Genomic DNA, 19,509 nt, shown 5'->3' with positions numbered 1-19,509 from the left:
TTTTGAGAAAGCGCTCAGAGCCGCTTCTAATTTTCATTTTCAGTGTTTAAAAAATTTTGTGCAAAGTGGTACTCGTAATGTTTTTTGGCTTACTTCGTACTTTATTGTCATTATATGCTGTGATTTTGCAGAGAGATCAAGCATTTTATGATTCTTGTTACAGTGTCATTTCGCTGCTATCTGAAACATGTTGTTTCGCACGCGTGGGTTTTCCTTCTACTGTTTCCTATTCTATAAAGCCGACATTTCCTTTGCTTTTTAGAATTTCACAGTAGATTTTGGTATAGTTAGTTTGGCTCCTGTGTTTACGAGAATCTTTTTAAAAGTCTGCTTAGAAATAGTCCACATTTCAGTCCGCATACGTTATTAACATTAAAGATAGCTTGTAATCAGAAAAAAACAAAATAAAATAAGTTCAAAGTATTTTTAAAATCAAAATTAAAAAAGTAAAAATCAGTGAAAAATTCACGTTTGGTCTTTTTTAAACTTTTTTAATACCCAACAATTTTATTTAGCTGGAGGTCGTTTTTAATGAAAAAAGTGTGTGGAAAACAACAATAATTTACACAAAGGTAGAATTATTATTTTTCTGAGTTATCGGATTTGAGTAGTGCTGTGGCGAAATAGCCGAGTGCTTAGATGTGCCTACTGCTATCCGGAAAGTCCATGTTCAATGGTTCTATAGATCTCTATATGTAGAGGTTTGTTTCCCTTAAACTGGAAAAAGCCTTGAAAACTTCGAAAAACTCAAAACTTTTATTCAGAGGTCAAGATTTGTGTGAAATTAAAAAAAAACGGTTTGTTCGATAAATAACTCCGGGGGTTAAAATCAAGATTTCAAAAAAAAAAAAAAGAGATATGCAAAAAACAGGTGGAAACCGAGTTGTAAAAACCGATTCAATCACCCTTATACATACACCTAAAGGGTACTAATTTAAAGGCGCAAACCCCTCGCATACTGGGCAAAGTGTGCAGTGTTAAACCCTGTCAAATTAAATGTCAAAATTTGTATGGAAACCCTTTTGCACAAATAGGGCAACTTTGCGCAGCAATTTTCATACAAATTTTCCAAATTTCTAATCAGATTTTTCAGAAAATTTTGATTATTCTAGAATATATCCTATTAAATTTTAGTAAAGTGCAAGTTAAAGTTTCTAAAAAAATCCGTTGATTTTTGATAATTTTATTTTGCTTATGGTGTCCCGCGTTTGTTTTTTTTCGGTCAAAGTTGGGCCTTTTGAAAACTAGACACATAATATAAAATTTACAAAAAAAAAGATAAAACACAGAGAAAGCTATGAATAAATAGAAGCCTTCTAGTAGCGCTTATTTCTGATTTTTTGAAGCGATAGACCTTCCATTTCCGATTTCTTATTACTTTTTTTCGTATGGAATAACCAGAGTTTCGATGATTTCGAAAATTTGTATGGAAATAAAATTACACAGTATAAATTTAGTTTAGCTCCAGATAAGTACCGACATACCTACTGCTGTTTTTATTCTTTCTTTATTTGACTGCCATTGCTTTGGAAATACCCCTTCTCGTCTGCCTTCGAATGGCATAACTATTGGAGGATCTTCTAACACAGATTCCAATTACACATTTTGCTAAGGGTATGGCCGAACTTATCTTTGTCTTTGCATTTTAATGTGGACACACACATATATGGAGGGTCCTTAAGTTTAGCGCCGCCTACGAATGGCAGATGGTATTTTGTGAGAACCTTTTTTAGAGCTGAAATGCTCTCACAGTTTTGCTATTGCCAGATGGATGGCGACCGCTGTTAGGAGAAAACTTGGATGTTGGTCGAGGCAGGAATCGAACTTGCAATCTACTGAGTGTTGGTATACACCTCTAAAACTATTCGGCCACAGCAGGCGACGCGGTAAAAATTAAAGGCTTAAGTAAGTAAAGAAAAATTAAACTAAAAAAAGTCGACGGGATGAATGGGGTTATATTTATGTACATCAATGTGCTTATGTCTGATTTTTCTGCGGAGGTTTTGCCCTGCAACGGTTTTTTAATAACTAAAACTTTATGTCCAATTTTGAAGTGTCCAAAATCAGTGCCCAGTTTTTGAATTAACAAAACGTATATACAAAATTATGTCCAGTTTTTAAATTACCACAAAATGTCTGCTGTTTTTGAGTTACCAAAAAATACCTAAAAATGTATGTCGTTTTTAAATTAATAGAAATTTTCGTACATATTTTCATTTTATAAGTTATGGGCCATTCCATTGTGACTAGTGGGACTTTTTACTCCACAATGTGATCAATTGTGAATTTTAACTATCATTTGAATAAATGTGACTGGTGGGACACTGAAAAGAACTCTATTTTACCCTTGTGCACTCAAAGATGAATTTTAGCCAAAACACTTAATTTTCACGAACGATGTATTTGTGTTGTAAAATATGAATTATACGCTTTCGTTTTCAATAAAAGTGAGGTTTATAAAAATTTTCATAGAAATATTAAAAAATAAATATTTAAGTAATTATGCATGAAAAAAAATTAAAACATATTTTGATTTTTATAATATTTTCCCACAGCTTATGACTACATTATTCAAAAAGAGTTTACTACTGAAATAGAGATAATTAGGGCATATTTAAATGTATGTCGTTTTCCTCTTTTCAATGGAATGGCCCATATCAAGCAGTTATATCCAACTTTAACTTTCAATATCAAAAATTTTCATAATGGTTCGGTTTTAGATTAAAAAAAAATTCGTACGCCCTGTTTTCTAATTACCAGAATTAACCGAAAAAATATTGCCTAGTTGGTAAATTACCAAAAATTATATTATAATGTTTTTTACATTACCAAAATTGAGGCCCCATTTTTAAATTGCGCATAACTTATGTCCATTATTAAAATTATTCATAATATAAGTCCAGATTTAAATTTCAAGCGCTTTACACTATAAAGACGAAAAGGGCTCATTTGATCCATTTTCAATTCTACTGCCAATCTATCTGTCGCCAGTTATCCTTCTAAATTGGTATTTCGTGACTTTTATTAAAATTGCATACAATTTAATTTGAAGGCATTTCTATTTCATGGATGTGTTTCAATTTTAAAATGAATTAACAGTTTTTAATTTACATTATAAGTTTTTTTGTTACTAAAATTAATTTTAAAGTAGTTGGGTCAAATGACCCCCGCCCGTCTTTCAAGGTACGTAGGTTTTTCAGTCTCTCTAGTGTTAAAGATCTTAATTTGATGAAAAGTAAAAAAAAAAACAGTACGAGTTATTATTTTTCTATTTTAGGTCACTTCCGTTCTTTTTGTGAAAAAAAAAATTAAAATTGTATGTTATTATATTTTTAAACCCTATCTGCTTACGCATATTGCCTACTATCTGCTTAAACTAGTTTTGTGGAAAAAGTTTCTCAACTTGTAATAGTAAATCAGTCAACCGCAAACGCTTATTACCACAAACTCCATAACAACAAACAGTAGTACAAATGTCAGCAAAGCGTTCTAAACCAAACAATGTTCAAAGTGCATTACAATTCGGCGTTTAAAAATGACCTCGAAATATCTAAATTTATATTTGCTTATATTTTTAACACTCTTACAATTGCTTATTGCCAATGAAGATGGGGATCAACAGGATTTAGATGGCATTCGTAATGAACGCACCTGTCGCCGTTGCCTTGGTAGACTCCAGCCCGCAGGTTTAATAAAACAATTGAAGACCTTGAGACTCAATAGACGTTGGGAAAATGAAAAAGAGTTTCGCAAGGGTATACGTTTTAAATACTACAGGTACGTACGTTTGGGTGCGGCTCCAATTGTCTTGAAACAGGTTTAACGAAATAAAATACAAAAATTTCAAATAAATAAATGTGTACATATGTATGTATGTAAGTGAAATAAAAATTAAGAATGAAAATTAAATTAGGAATGGTGAAAAGGTTTACGAAAGCGCAAGTGATGAAACCAGCGCCTTGGCTAAGTCTGGCTGTTCGCCGGATGAAAAAATTTGCCTTCATAATGCATGGTTGGCGTCAAAGTTGCGAAACCGAATGGGTGCTCACACTCATTGAACGTGAGTAAAATTTTTGTAGGTGTTAAACGCTGATGCAGCTTATGAAACTTATGAAATTATGGTATTTGGTGTGGTTGCTTTTGTTTTTTTTTTTTTGATTTAATTACAGGTCTGACATACCATCGCGGCGGTTGCATAGTGTGCATAGACTATGCATTTTTTGCGCAAGACTCTTATATGTGGTTGTACAGAAGTTTTCGCAGGATATCCAACGTAATTACAAAGCGCATGCTGCTGCTTATAAACGAAGGCTTCAATCCGGACAATGGTTACATGTTCGGTTTCAGTTTTGGCGGACAGCTAGCGTCGGCTGTCGGCAGAAGTCTGAGTAAGGACTACCTTTTCCGCAGCATAGATAGTAAGTATTTAATGGTATTGGTTTTTATCAAAGCGGTTTTTAATTTTTCACTGAATGTATGTTTGTAGCTTGTGATATGGCTGGTCCCGGTTTTGATGTTTTCACCCACATCGATCATCGTGACGCCGCCCGCCATGTACAATGTTTGCATTCGAGTCGCGACAAGGGTACACGCATTTATACCTGCCATCAGAATGTCCGTTTGGGTAGCTGCGGTCACTTCCAGCCGGCTGCCTCTAGTCAACCATATTACAGCAGTCATGGCTTATGTGTTCAAATATATATTAATGCATTCGATTATCCCTTCTATGCGATGCAATACGAGCCAACTTGGTGCGCCTCGAAACGTGCTGCCACAAATATACCCTATAAATACACCATTGGCTATAATGAGACACCAAATTCGTAAGTTGTGGTATTGTAATATTTACATATTCAAAGTTAGGTAATTCCAAGGCATATGAAACAGGGAGTAACATTAGAGCAAAATCAACATTAACGTGTAATTTGCTGTTGCTTCTGGTCCCTAACGTGTTAAAAAATATTCTACCTTTTTATTAGATCATGTAAATTAAAAAATAAAAAATAAATAAAAGTTGGTGCGACATTCTTTCTTGGTTAATTTGTTCACGTCCGAAGCATCGATTCATTCTTTACAAGGCCCAAAAATCAGCGTTCGTGTTGCAGAGTTAGGCGACAGTTCCAAAAGCTGGTTTTAGATCGCTTCTTTTTATGAAATAAATTTGGATAATTGAGAATTTGTATGAAAAAATTAATTTTAGAGACCAAATAATAAAAAATAATCGAATCATCTGCTCTACTGCTACTCCCTGTTGGTAAGGGAGTTTTAACCTACCGATTTTCAGAATGAAAATTGAAAGTTAACTGAGTCGGTAAGTTCATTCTTCATCGTGAAAATGACCTTTAAACTCGAAAAACTTGAAATCTTTTGAGTGTTTTTCAAAGAAGTTTTGACAGATCAATAAAAGTTTCAAAGGGTTTTCCAGTTTAAGACATCTCCATAATATATTATTTTGTATATTCGGAATTTTAAAATAAAATGGATAAATATATATAAATATAGATAGCGACTTAAATAATAGCGTATATTCTTGTTTTCGTAGGATTCGAAAATTGGAAATTTTTGTAGTGTTAAAAAAATTTTAGAAAAATTCAAAATTTTCGATTCGAATATATTCCCCAATATATCGATTACGTTTTCGATAAATATGTCGTAAATATTGATATCGACGTACATATTTTAGCGAAAACGATAAGAGGTGATTTATTTTAAATTCGTAATTCTGTATGGATTTTTTTTAAGTTCCCCGTTTTCAACAATTAATTTACTTGTATGTATTTATTTATCTCCTTAGCAACATACGCGGGGAAATTTTCGTGCCAACTAGTCTACATTTTCCTTATAACTTTTCTGAAAAAGAAATGCTAATGTTGGGATTCTTCGATGAGAATGTGGAAATCTCAAGCGGAAATTATGACCAAACGGTTGAAACCTAATGAAAAATTTAGCTAAATAATTGGATTACAAAACAACGGAGTTGAAAATAATAATACATACTTATATGATATAAAGAAGCCTTAGGTTAAAAGATCGTATTAATGTAATGCAATATAAATAGTAGAAAGTGAATAATAAAATACCAAAAAGAAACTAAACATTAAATATTTTTAAGGTTTTTTGCACGTAAGTTCACACTTGAAAGAGTATTGAAATTCACAATTTATTAAGTTTTTTATTTTTATTTCAAATACGGGTAATTAAAAAATAATAATTTCATACAAAAATGTAATAACATTTTTTATTTTTATAAAAGCTAACTTCAAAAATTTCAACTTCCTCTCAAATCAAAGAAGGTCCAAGCTAAGGGCTATTCGGAAAAACAAAGCATCAGTCTCTTATTTTCTAAACTATAATTGATAGAAATGTGCAATATGCGCAAACGCGGCTAGATGCCGAATTGGAACTTAGTTGCGCAAATTGGACTTTTCTAGCAATTAACGTTTGGATGCTTTGGTTTGCTGCATTTCCGAATAGTGGGCCAACTTTCGACAAGATTTCTTGCTGATAGCTCTTCAGTTCACTGAAACTTTAGTTTTAGGCTATATTTCGATTTTAATAATCGTACGCACAGATTGTATTTTTATTGAAGAGTAATTTGATTCAAGTTTTTAGCTTTAAAATTCCGAAAAGTTAATGAAAATATTCCCAGTAGAACGGCAGCTTTAAATATTTAAAACCGATAAACTGCAAATAAGCGTTCGGAAATGCATCATCAAAAAAGTTATTTCCGATTGCAGTAAAAACGTTCGGAAATGCATCATCAAAAAAAAAAAATTGAGCAACGAATGACGAAAAATATTAATCAAGTGCACCCTGTGGCTACGCTGGAGTAGCACAGACCGCAACCATTTCTCTAAAAGACACATGTTGACGATTCCGAGCCAACATGTTGTCAACGTCATTTTGTTAACATGTTGACGACTTAGAGCTAGCAACATGTGCCCAGCGCTGTGGTTGTAGTCTCTGCTATCGTAAGAAAATCGGTACATATGCAATGCGAAAATATTGAATTCGCTGCACCAAAAACTTGCTTTAAATATTTATAATTGTGGTTCTAAGGGAAATATTTTCATGAAATCTTCTGCATTTGAAAGCTTCACGCTTGTAGAATCATATCGAATTGAATGCGGAAAAAATTTAAAATTTTTTTATGTTTTGAGCTTCGTTAGCAACTCGTAATATTTTCTTATACATACATACTAGTGCAATTATTTGCGACATACATTGGTACTCATTTGAAATCATTTTACTGGCTGTGCAAGATTGTAAAATTATAAATTTCTCGATTTGCAATAAACAGGTAAATCATCGTATAGAGGTTTCATAAAAATACATATTTAAATTTTCTACACGATTAATAAAAATCATCATCAAATTCAGCGGGATTCGATTTTTGATTCTTGACTTGATCTTGATTGCGGTACATGTAGGCAACTTGTTGTGCAGATGTTGCATCCTCCGCTGATTTATCCTCACGCATGCGTATGAAACGTGGAAACCGCAGTGATATGCCCTTTTCTGGATCAATAATACCAATTCCAGCCTTGTGTACGGGACTCAATGAAAGATCTGCACATTTTACCTCCCAAACCTGCACAGCCTCGAACCAAGTATCAGGCGCTAGGGTGGGATCAAAACGATAATAAGATTTTGGTGCCGGTATCGTGTGCTCCTTAAAGAATTTGGCATGTGCATTTAAATCATCATCATTCAGTCCTTAAAGATGAAAGATTTATGTTGTTTTATGTTACTACCACATACCGCATTAAAAGACATAGCCCAATTTACACTTACCTGTGCCTATTTTGCAAATACTTTGATACTCCTCATTTTCATCATCGTAACAGGCGAGCAAGAAGCCGCCATACACACCAGTTCGTTTGCCCTTGCCAATGTAACCGCCGATAACAACGAGGTCTAGCGAGTCTCCAACGCCAGTCAAATAATCCTTTTTCAATTTCAACCATTTGTGTGAACGTTTAGCAATTTCGTAAGATGCGTCATTATCTAGCGACTTGATCATCAGGCCTTCACAATTTCCTAAAATCGAAGCATTTACATATATATCGAAATTAAATTAAAATTAAAAAATCTACATTATAATATCAATTACATTTTTCAACCAACCTTTAATGGAGTTCTCCAAAAAGCCTTGTATATCGTCCGGATCATTTGTGTCGCATGAAGTTGGAAATTGAAATTCTCCTTCAACTTCGTTAAAGTTTTCTCTTAGCAATTGCCTTCGTTCAGCGAAGTTTTTTTTGAGTCAACGCCTCGCCATTCAAATACAGTAAATCGAAAGCATAAACGCAGACTTGCACTTTGATCTCTTCTAAATCGACATTTTTTCGCTTCCGTGTGCTTAGTACTTGGAAAGGCAGAATTTGTTTGTGTTCAATATCCCATGCAACAATTTCACTATCAACTATATATGATTCAACACTGTCCTTTTTGAATTCATCTATGCGCCGTATTACGTCGGGATATTTGGTTGTATTATTTTCCTGATTACGAGAGTATATATTAACGTTGCCATCTTTGTCACGATGAATTTGCGCCCGTTCTCCATCATACTTCCATTCGCATGTAATGTTGCCTTTTAAGCGATCCATCACCTCGGATACACCCCTTGTTGGGTGCGCTAACATTGGCTTCAATGGAACACCTGGCTCCATTGAACAATACTTGAGCAGATCATCGATACCATGAGTGAGTAGTGTCGATACGATATTGTCGAAATTTGGACATTGGCTGTAAAAATTATTATTATTTTTTTAAATTTGTTGTTCTACTATAAACATTCTCTCTCTCTTACCAATAAGCCGTTTTTTAGCAGAAGAGTAATATCATCGATATCCTTCTTTATATCAGCTTCAGATTGTTTCGCCTTCTTTGGACATTTCTCATCGTACGCTCGACTGTTGACTAAAGCTGTTGCCAAAGCTTGAAACAAACTTTTCTCTGCAATTCCTATACGCATCTTGCCAATCAGTGATCTTATAATAAATCGCGCTTCTGAATATCGTGATGCCACAAAGAGATCATGTATAATTGGTGATTTGGCTTTGCCGGAACTTTTCGCAATTGTTCTCAATTTCTGATAGACAGTTTGTACTGTTAGAGGTTTTGGCGTGAACATCATTCGCTGTGAAACTCTGGAGCGCTCGGCAACAATACCAAGATCGCCAATTTCCTGCGTTTGAGCTTTAATAAACTTTAGTTCACGCCCAGTAGATACGGCTATAACCTTCATCAATGTAGTCTCTGCCACTCCAAGCTCAACACCTGCAAATGTGAGGAAAGAATTTTTCTCTTTTTATATGCTTCTAAATACTCGCACCTTTTTCCTTATTGAAATTTGCAGTTTCAGTTAAAATAAACATACCTTCATAAGCCGGTGCCAGTTGGTTGATACTTAAATAAATACAGTACAGTAAATCATCTGTGTTCAATAATAACACTGAACATAAGAAATTTGCGAGTATCTCTACCATCTTATAACGTCCTTTAGTGTCTTCAATTAGTTCAAAAGTTCTGGCCAAAGCCAAATAAGGTGTGCTGTTTTGGAAAGTATAGTAAATAATACAAATAATAAATTTAAATGCCAATTTTCTCACTTTTTGTTTCCATTCCAATACGCGTCCTTTATAGGATGATATCTCGTTGCTCCTGGATTATATTCGGCACCACATTGGTTTGACTCAACCGAAAGTTTCTTTACACTCAAAGCTTCATTTTTGTTAAGGCTTTCTGCACTACCTTTAGCTGCTGTTGTAGGTTTTTCGTCTACCAATTTGGCAGCCTCACTAGTCACATCCTTTTTGATCTCAGCGGTTTCCTTTTTCAATGGAATTTGCTCAAGTTTATTTTTGGGAGATTCTTTAGAAGCCTTTGGTGATTTTTTCTTCGTTTCACTACTTTTACCATTAATCTGTATACTTTTCTTGGTTTCCGTTTTGGGAGACACCGCAGATTGTTTTAGAACCTTTTGCTCTGGCTCGCCATTCTTTTCACTCGATTGTGGACTTTCCTGTCTTGAATAGGATATCAATTATTGCTCAAAAAAGTTTAGCGCGTTTTTGTATAAACTACCTGCAGCGCTTTGCGCTCGACGCCTCTTCAATTTTTGCACTCGCAGCTGGCTTAAAGAATGACCTAAAAACAAATGTATTTTGGATATTAACACGTACGAAAGGATTCCTTAATGTTTTGGAAACTAACGTTATAGATTTTTGTGCCATATTTACGCTTTTTTCTAGTTTTGTTTTTTTTGCTTGTAGTGAAACTAGTTGCAAATATGCAAGCGCCAAAAGTCAATACAGGGTGTGCTGTATTAATAATTAAATGCAGATGTGCCAGATTAATAGGGTTGATTTTTTGTAATATATTTTGCCATTGACAAAGTGCAGAAATATCTGAAAGTTAAATATTATAGGAAAATGTTTGTAAACTATTAACGCTGCATTTCTTTATTCATTCTAAACGTTTGGAATACATTTTTTTGTTTACTTATACTTTAGAACGTTCCTGATGATATGTTCACGTATATTTCATACGCATTCTGTTTATTCCGGCTGTGAAATGGGATTATCCGGAATGTATGAAGAAACGCAGCCTAAATAAAAAACTAAGCCAGCTTAAAATTCTTTAACGGGCTTAGTTTCTTATTTTGGTGTTGGAATTGCCCTGTATTTTTTAAATTTATCCATATCAGGCTTTTATATTGGATACGGCAACACTATAAAACAGCATGGTCGGATAAAAAACGCAATGTTTACGTGATTGCAACAACATTTTGACTAGATTCCTTAAATTAGTTACTTGCCAGGTAATAAGTAATAATTTACATATAATGCGCCCCAAAAACAAACCTAAAGCAAAGGTGCGAAATGCGAATTTGAGCAAGGCACATAAGAATCTTAAATTCAAACGGAAAGCAAAGGAGATGATGGAGCAGCACCGGAAACAAGCACTTTTAGAAAAGTCCTACAGAGAAAAGGAGGAAACTAAACTTGACGATACCGAGGGTAAAATTTTGGAATTTATAAGAGAAGAGTATAAGGACGACAATGAGGAAGAAAATATTTTTGGTGAGCTTATGGATACACTATCTACGAATGGTAAGCATATAAAAAACAGTAAAACTAAATATGGTTAAATTTTATCCAATTTAAGTAGATAATAGATATGTACGGGCCGATGATTTGAGTGATGAGGTTTCAGATGAGAAATCGTTAGTCACCGATGAAAAGCATAAAATCAAAGAGGACATAGTAGAAGAAAGTACAGAAGTTGAAGAATTGGAACCGGTGAAGTTGGATGATACATTTGCGCTGCATTTTGATTTCGACTTGCCGCTCGAAAAGGTTGATAATTTATGGTCTCAACAGGCCCTTATTAAGAAACCCATTTTTACATGGCCTCAGTTAGGCATATTGAGGACACAAATACCGCAGCTTGAATGTCAAGATGAAGCAACAAATTCACTCGATTGGAACAGCAGTATCAAACGACTGAATGCTGATAATTTGCAAACAATGGGTGTCAGAGCAACGATACTAGATAATATATCAAAGGAAATCACACCCCTTCAACTAGAAGTTTTTCAAATTCTTAATAATTACCGAGATTTCTGTTACCCCAGCGTATCCAAAGACAAAGTAAATGAATTACGATTTTGTTACACCGCACACGTACTGAATCACATGTTAAAAACACGCAACCTCATTTTGAAACATAATATGAAATTAACGTCTACGCCAAATATGATCACAATACCGGATAGCTATCGAGATCAAGGATTAGCGCGACCCAAAGTGCTCATTATATTACCTTTCCGAAAGTGCGCATATCAAACGGTGACAAATATGGGGCGGCTATTGTATGGTAAAAATATGGGTAGGTAAATGTATAAATTTAAGTTTTTGCTTTAAATTTATGAACAAATGGATAAAATTTCACAACTAAAAATTTAATGATTTTTTTTTTTTTTATAGATGGAAAAGTAATGAATTACCCCCGTTTTACCGAGGAATATACCGGCGACAGCCTAAGTTTTCCTAAAACCAAACCCAAATCGGATGATTATGTCGAAACTTTTAAAGGCAATATTGATGATAATTTTAAGATTGGCATTTCTATAACTAAGAAAAGCTTGAAACTTTATACGGATTTTAATGCGTCAGATATAATTTTGGCTTCGCCGTTGGGTTTACGGTTGGGAATGGCTTCAAACAACAATGAAGCGGGTGCCTTTGATTTTCTGAACTCCATCGAAATCCTAATATTGGATAAAACCGAGATGTTCCTAGCGCAGAATTGGGAAAACCTACTACATGTAATAGATCACTTGCATTTGCAGCCACAATCTTTAAGTAGCGTAAATTTGCAACGCGTTCGTCCATGGTGTTTGAATGGTTTGTGCCGCTTTTACCGACAAACTATTGTACTTTCATCACATGAGCTACCCGAGATACGTTCACTATTCTCCAATAAGTGCTTCAATTACAGTGGCAAAGTTTCTGTATCGAATCCAATTCTTCAGGGCGACATTAACAACGTGTTCGTCACAACACCACAAATATTTCACTTAATGGACACCACAAGTTTGGATTCTGTCTTCGATGCACGTTTCCGATATTTTGTCAAAGAAATTCTGCCACGCTATCGAAAGCCGTCGTTCGCCCATTGTATGATATATGTGCCCAGTTACTTTGACTACGTACGCTTGCGTAACTATTTGAAAGCAGAATCAATCAATTTTGCACAAATTTGCGAATATACCAAGAGAGAAAAAGTGGCGCGGGCACGTGATATGTTCTACCACAGTGGTGTGCACTTTTTGCTTTATTCAGAGCGATATCACTTCTATCAGCGTACAAGAATAAAGGGCATTCGGCATTTGATTATGTATCAGCCACCAATGTGGCCGCAATTGTATTCCGAGATGGTTAATATGATGAATGATAGTAATCAGAATGCGGCCGATGGATTAGACGATTCGATGAGCATAACTGTGCTATATACGAAATATGACATAATACAGCTAAATGCGATTCTTGGAACTGAATCGGCCGCAGAGATGCAAAATTCAAATAAAACTATACATAGTTTCACAATTAAGTAGTAACTGATCTTGATTAAATACATCTGTATGTTTAAGTTAGATTTTGTAAATATAAAAAATTTAAAAAAGTGAACTAGACCATTATTTTTTTTTGCATTCCCGTAATACGTGTATTTTCAATAGCAGAATTTCAATGATTTAAATATTTTCTACTGTCAAGTATGTATTTTCAATGTAATCTTTGACAATACCGCCAGCACTCTCAGCATTATTTTGACCGTTGAATACGTTATGTTTTACCATCACCACGCTTATGCTCGATAGTTCATGAAGGAAGAGCTGAAATTAAAATTTTTGATTTATTTTATTTACTGCACATTCGTCATTTCTGACTCACCCGCCGAACATAGGTTTAGGGGCATTTGGTGGAGGATTTGTAGTTTGTGCCAAGTTGCCAAAAGATAAGCCTGTGTCTGTGGAGCCCAAAGCTTCAAATATATTGCTACTCTGTGCTGTTGGCGCACCAAATGAGCTAGAAGGTGGTGTGGCAAATGTTCCGAATCCTTTGGGGCTGCCAAAAGTAGGCGCACCCCCAAAGCTAGGCTGAGCGCCGAACGCAGGCGGGCTGCCAAAGGAGGGCGCGGCACCGAATACATTACGCGGAAAGGCACCTCCTTGCGGCTGCTGTGTGGGTGAACCAAAACCAGTGCTTGACACTGATGACCCGCCCTGTGAGAATGAACTAAACGGTGATGTGGCTACTGCACCAAAACCACTTGTTGGTGAGCCAAAAATGTTTGATTGTTGCGAGTCGGGTGCTACAGCTGCAGCACCACCGAAAATAGACCCTCCCGTTGCGGCGGTACTTTTAGCAGCACTACCGAAAGCCGAGCCAACAAAACTAAATCCTGAAGCGGTGGATGTAGATTCCGGTTTGCTGGCTGCCGCAGCAAAGATGCTACCGCTCGATTGACCCAAAGAGTTTTGCCCGAATATCGAGCCACTGCTTGCGGCCGTGCCAACTGATGTTGGTGAACCAAAAACGTTGACATTCTCCGGACTCTTTGCAGCGCCACTACCAAATATAGATCCTCCAGTATTTTCTGCACTCTTAGCAGCTGCATTGCCAAATATCGATCCCGCACTAGCTTCAGCTGGCTTGGCAGGGATGTTACCGAAAATCGATGCGGATGTGTTATCACCACTATTAACGGCGCTGTTGCCAAATATTGAACCCGAGGAAGTATTTGCACTAGAGGGGTTGGTAGGCATGGTAGCAGCAGCTGTAGCGCCAAATATGCCAGCCGTGGTAGCACCAAAACCGCTTCCAGCGTTACCAAAAATACTACCACCACTTGCTGGCGCTTGACCACCCAAAGGCAAACCTCCGAACGCCGATGCATTGCCTGCTGGTTGAGTGACATTTTCAATTTTAGATGCAGTGCTTACGGAACTTGCAGCAGGCGTTGATTGTCCTAAAGAGCCAAATAAAGAATCGCCCGTTGCTTTTGTAGCGGCAATCGCAGAAAAGAATGCACCCGTAGCTGCGCCTATTGCTGCTGAAGAAACAGGTGTGGGTGTGGCAATTGTGGTTGCTGCGGCTGATGAAGTAGTGGCAGGTATCGGTGCTGAAGTGGTAGCAACTGATGGGACAGTTGCTGCAGCTGTTGTGGTCGTAAAAGCAGTAACTATTGTTGTTGTGGCAGGAACTGTTGGCGCATTTGCTATTGCAGGTGTAGTGCTTAAGCCGGTAGAAGAAGTCGGAGTGCTTGTAGTTGTAGGTTTTTCAAATGTGTGCAATTGCTTGAACACGGTTGAGTTGCTAAAGGAGAACGCGGAAGCGCCTGTACCGCTAATAGAGCTCGCCACTGGCGCAGATACATTAGGTGCTGTGCCGAAGCCAATGCCAGTAACACCACCAACACCAAAAGTAGAGACATTTGTGCTGTTGGCGTTGAATGGTGGGAATAATGACGTTTCTGTTGTTGCTACGCTTTTGCCAAATATTGATGGCGTAGACGTTACAGTTGTCGATGATGTTGTATCAGTAACTTTAGGCAGTGACAACGACGTTGTGGAGTCGGGCATAGGTTGAAAAGCGCCTTGGGGATTATTCTCACTATTTGAGCTAAAGGAAAACACAGTGCCCTCTTTTGGCTTCACCGCTTCTGTGTGTATGGGAAAAAGAAAAATAAACACTTTAAAGATATATTTGAGATACACTTACCCTTTGCAGTGGGCTTGCAGATATTTAAAGGTTTCAAAATCATTTCCTCATTATCGCTCGCTGTAGCAACCTGTCCCGATTTAGTGACATCCTTTGCTGGAACAGCAGCTTCAGACGTACTTTTCGTTGGCATAGCTTCACTTTTTCCTAAACTGGGAGTACTAAGATCGAAACAGTTTTTAAATAAAAGGTAAAAAAATATTTTGCATCACATGCACTATTGTCAATAAATTTGTACATACCTTGTTGCACCTGAAAACGTATGTACTGAACTAGCAAAGGATTGATTCTCATTCTGTTTATTGAAAAGGGTAGATTGAACAGTTGTTGTGCCAAATATATTTGCGGTTGCAGCGGGTAAACTCGTAGCGGGTGGCACATTCGATTGGGTTTGCGTTGCTCCAATTTTTAAATCGGTTAGAGCACTAAAAGTGTTGCCAAAACTAAACGATTTCGATGTGCTGTTCATTTGGTTGGCGGTATTTGAATCAACCGTTTTACTTGGATTGATAAATGTTGTATTTGCATTGGTATTCGCGGTCGACTCTTGTCCGAACCCGGTAAATCCTTTTGATCCAATGTTAAATGTGCTCATCGGCGGTTTGTTGGCATCAACTGCATCGCTTTTTGATATGAACGAAAAGTTAGGTCCTGCAGGAGTGGATTTTTCACTCATGCTAGATTCGTTAGTCTTGCTCTCAACAGCATCGGATTTGAAAGTGTTGACATTCCCGATGAATTTCGATAGTTCAGGCATCTTTTCACCCTTGGCTGACTCAGTTTTTGAAAACATATTGCTGCTGGTAAAATTAAGCGTCGAAAATGGCGCATTGTTTTTTTGCACAGACTGCGTTGAATTAGCATCTTTTGCTTGTGTAAATGTTGCTGCAGAAGTCTGTGAATTGCCAAAAAGTCCGATTGTTGAAGGTGTTTTCGTAAGCTGGAACTGTGGCTCATGTGGTTGCTTGGGTTGTGTCGATTTAAATGTAGTTACAGCCTTCTCTTTTTCCTGGGCCTCACTCGCTTTTTCAATTGCTTTAATAACTTTGGCTTCCTTCTCTTTGGACTCTTTTCTCTTAATTAGCTGTTTCGTTTCCAAAATAACCTCAGATGTTAGTTGAACACGATTTGGGCGTTGAGGTTTGATTATTGTTGTCTTTACTTGTTGATTTGTAAAATTACGTAGAGCGTTTAATTTGCTCTCGGATAATTTATTAGTCTTTACATCTGTGATATTGTGCATACTCATCGAAAGTATAGAATCTGCTAAGGACGCGATACCGCTAAATGGATTGGCGAGGCGGTGGACAAATAAAAATTGTTTTTACGAGAAGTATAAAATAATTTTACTTAAAAAAATTGTCATGTATTATTGTTTTTTTTTTGTTTTTTGATTTAGAGAACCCCGGATTATTTTTTTTTTAATGCAAAGGGTGATCGATGAAACTAGTAGCGACTACTAGGATTGAAAGCAGAGATTGTAATAGTTGTATTTTTTATAATAAACTACCGACTACAAGACTTTTAAGTAATTAAAACAAAAAAATTGTAGGTCTAACTCAGTAATAATTAAAATTTTAGATAATGCATACAAATGTTTGGGAAAAAAAGGTAATTCAAAGCTTGGCTTGCTTTCGAAAATTAGATATTTTAAATTTTTTGTGTGTTTTAAAATAATATTTTTAACTACGTTAATCAGACATACGAAAAAGCATAAATTCAACTTACGCATCTGATTTCATCTCCAGCGTATTCAATGTACTTTTGCTCACCCTGCCACTGCCCAAGTTTTTTTGCTTGATAGTCGATTTTATATAATGCAATTTCGTCTGCTGCTGTGTTATTAAGTTTTTCAATTTAGTCATTTGTTGATAGATGCCATCTAGGCATGGTATGCGCATTTGAGACTTGGAATTGCGTCGCACCAAGTCCTGATAATAAGTCCACTGTATGTCCATTTGTTCTTCAAGGCGTTTCATTATACCTTGATTAATGGCAAGATAGCCTTGTAGACTCTTCAATTGACGTTGACTTACGCAGTCATATAATGATAAATATTTAAAACCAGCTTCACTGCAGATATGTATATTACAGACGTATTTGTAAGTTTGGTTAAAACTATACTGGGAAACTTACTCTGGATTTTTATACATTTCCAATTTAGTACGACACTCGTTTAGCATTTCATATGATTCCGTTAGTGAATGTCGAAGATCTTGAACATCCATCACAAAGTCACGTTCATTTGCTTGTTCAATGATTTCTTGTAGATTTATTAGACGTTTACTATAACTCTTCATAACACTTGGATCTTCATTCTTACGAAAATAGAAGAAATGAAAATAGATAAGTAAAAACTCGGCTTTGAAATAATAAAAGAAATCTACTCACTAGTGCGAGTTTTGACTTTTGACCAAGTTGCGTTATTTCTTTTTCAAAAGCCATCATTTGCATTACTATCATTTGTTGTATTACACTATTCGTTTCGTTTAAATTCAACATTTGTGCTTTTGATTTTCCAGCTGTGTCGATTTGAACTGAATTCTGTTGAGACAGCTGCTGTGCTTGAATTGGTGGTGGCGCAAACTCTGGCGAGACAGTATATAGAGGCTTGAAAATTTCTGCTGGTTGTGTAGTTTTTATTTGCGCATTGTTAGCAATGGGTGCAGTTTGCACCAATGGTTTGTCTATTTTAATATAAATATTACATCATTTCAATTACATACTTATATACATTGCTGATTACATTACTTACTTAACAAATTAGATTGCGATTCATTATTAGTAGTGGCCACTCCGATTTTAACACCTTGACTCTTTTGGTCCCAACCACCCGAAAATAAATTCTGGTTTCCTGGCGCGCCAAAAGCAAATGTATTTTGATTGCTGAAATTGTTTTGCGTTGAAACGCTAAACGCTTGTGTTGGAGTAGGTGGTGGTGGATCAATTGATGGTAATTCTAAATCTTGACGTTCATTCTATAATGTAAGTTGAAAAATAATTTACATTTACCACTCTCGAAACTTAAACTTACTTCTACTTTCTTAGAAACCTTAACCCTCATTAAACTTTCATCTAAAGTACTAAATTTTGCCATTGCATAATTAATTGGTGCCGGTGGCGAACAAATATTAGTAGCGTTAGCTGTCAAATTCAAAAAGTTAAAACACAACAGATGACCGTGTGTTGTAAGCACGTGGATAACGGGCATGGTTTGTAATTTTTGCTCTCCCACTGTTAACTGATGATTCGGGGATGTATCCAATGTTAACCCAATGGGATATGTCTCATCGCTGTCCTCAGTAAGTGGCATTTCAATGCGTGCTTCATCTAGTAGCATATAATGCACCCATTGTGGCTGCTCTGTGTTTTCTTTGGTGCCCAAGAGCCCTATTTCAACTCCATTTGCGGAAGTTACCAATAACAAATTCCACTGCGCAATATGCAAGAAATTAACTTGTTGTCTCCTTGGTTCAGACCCACTATAGCACACATCATTGTAATTTATATAGACAGGCGTTCCACCTTTCGGCGCATTCACAATGTACATATTCGGCATTGCTTCCTCCCCTTGTTGTAAGAAACTTACAACAAACTGAAAGGTGGATAACCAGTGCAATGCAATGGTATCGAAAGGACCAGGATGTACACCTGGTGGGCACACTATACTTTTTACTGGTGTGAGGTCGGGTTTGAACTGTTGCAACTTTCCATTGGGATGACCGAGAACGATTTGCTTTCCCTTCGGCGACCAGCAACCGCATTGTATTTGTTGATTTGTAATTGATCGCATCTCAATTGCGCCACCATCTTTAAGTGTGTAAAGAGCGAAATTACCATTACTAAGGACTACGCCAACCACTGACGGGAGCACTGGGTTCCATAGCAAATGCAAAGCGTATACATTCTGATCGGGTAAACGTATGCTGTACAAAGTTTTAATATCCTGAAATGTATGAGCGTAAATTTATGAAGATCGTATCATTGAATATGAATAATTTGGCCTTACAGAAGCAGCAAATGACGGAACATGAAATATATCCAAAACCCCATAACCTTGTAGAGTATAATTTACTGCCAACATCGATCCATCTGCACTGCATGCCAGCGTATTGGGTGCATTAGGTAATTTAGTAGTTCGCAGGTGTACAGGTAGACCCTTTGATTTAGCATATATGACGTCGGGTAGAATGAACGCTAAGAAACGAAAAAATAT

At 36.3% G+C, this 19,509-nt stretch overlaps 3 protein-coding genes and 1 pseudogene across 3 annotated transcripts in view; 2 read left to right on the top strand and 2 right to left on the bottom strand.

Annotated features, from left to right (window-relative positions):
- Positions 1-2,544: 2,544 nt before the first annotated feature.
- Positions 2,545-6,030, top strand: LOC118751030 (annotated as a pseudogene).
- A 149-nt stretch (positions 6,031-6,179) lies between these two features.
- Positions 6,180-10,412, bottom strand: LOC118751028 (DNA ligase 1-like). Its single transcript, XM_036485787.1, is given in 9 exon segments — positions 6,180-7,716; positions 7,795-8,040; positions 8,128-8,266; positions 8,268-8,751; positions 8,816-8,829; positions 8,831-9,285; positions 9,386-9,558; positions 9,618-10,034; positions 10,093-10,412. Coding segments are annotated over 9 exon segments (2,439 nt in total). The 5' UTR covers positions 10,242-10,412; the 3' UTR covers positions 6,180-7,354.
- A 371-nt stretch (positions 10,413-10,783) lies between these two features.
- LOC118751027 (digestive organ expansion factor homolog) lies at positions 10,784-13,205 on the top strand. The gene is made up of 3 exons (XM_036485786.1): positions 10,784-11,120; positions 11,179-11,898; positions 11,997-13,205. The coding sequence occupies exons 1-3, from the start codon at positions 10,853-10,855 to the stop codon at positions 13,124-13,126; spliced, it is 2,118 nt and encodes a 705-aa protein (XP_036341679.1). The 5' UTR covers positions 10,784-10,852; the 3' UTR covers positions 13,127-13,205.
- Positions 13,206-13,210: 5 nt separating this feature from the next.
- Positions 13,211-19,509, bottom strand: part of LOC118751025 (nuclear pore complex protein Nup214-like) — a 17,674-nt gene continuing 11,375 nt past the window's right edge. The window contains exons 2-11 of the mRNA XM_036485784.1: positions 19,303-19,490; positions 18,328-19,239; positions 18,049-18,271; positions 17,685-17,980; positions 17,430-17,611; positions 17,022-17,366; positions 15,536-16,576; positions 15,294-15,454; positions 13,464-15,234; positions 13,211-13,405 (exon numbers count right to left, since the gene is read on the bottom strand). Coding sequence (XP_036341677.1) covers positions 13,378-13,405; positions 13,464-15,234; positions 15,294-15,454; positions 15,536-16,576; positions 17,022-17,366; positions 17,430-17,611; positions 17,685-17,980; positions 18,049-18,271; positions 18,328-19,239; positions 19,303-19,490 — 5,147 coding nt within the window. The 3' untranslated portion in view covers positions 13,211-13,377. The remainder of the gene's footprint in view (positions 13,406-13,463; positions 15,235-15,293; positions 15,455-15,535; positions 16,577-17,021; positions 17,367-17,429; positions 17,612-17,684; positions 17,981-18,048; positions 18,272-18,327; positions 19,240-19,302; positions 19,491-19,509) is intronic.

Source organism: Rhagoletis pomonella, unplaced genomic scaffold (genome assembly GCF_013731165.1).
Source record: "Rhagoletis pomonella isolate Grant_MI unplaced genomic scaffold, Rhpom_1.0 Rhpom_scaffold_00498, whole genome shotgun sequence".
NCBI classification, from domain to species: Eukaryota; Metazoa; Arthropoda; class Insecta; order Diptera; family Tephritidae; genus Rhagoletis; species Rhagoletis pomonella.
The sequence above is the reverse complement of the archived record's forward strand: the minus strand, read 5'-3'. Positions and strand labels throughout refer to the sequence as shown.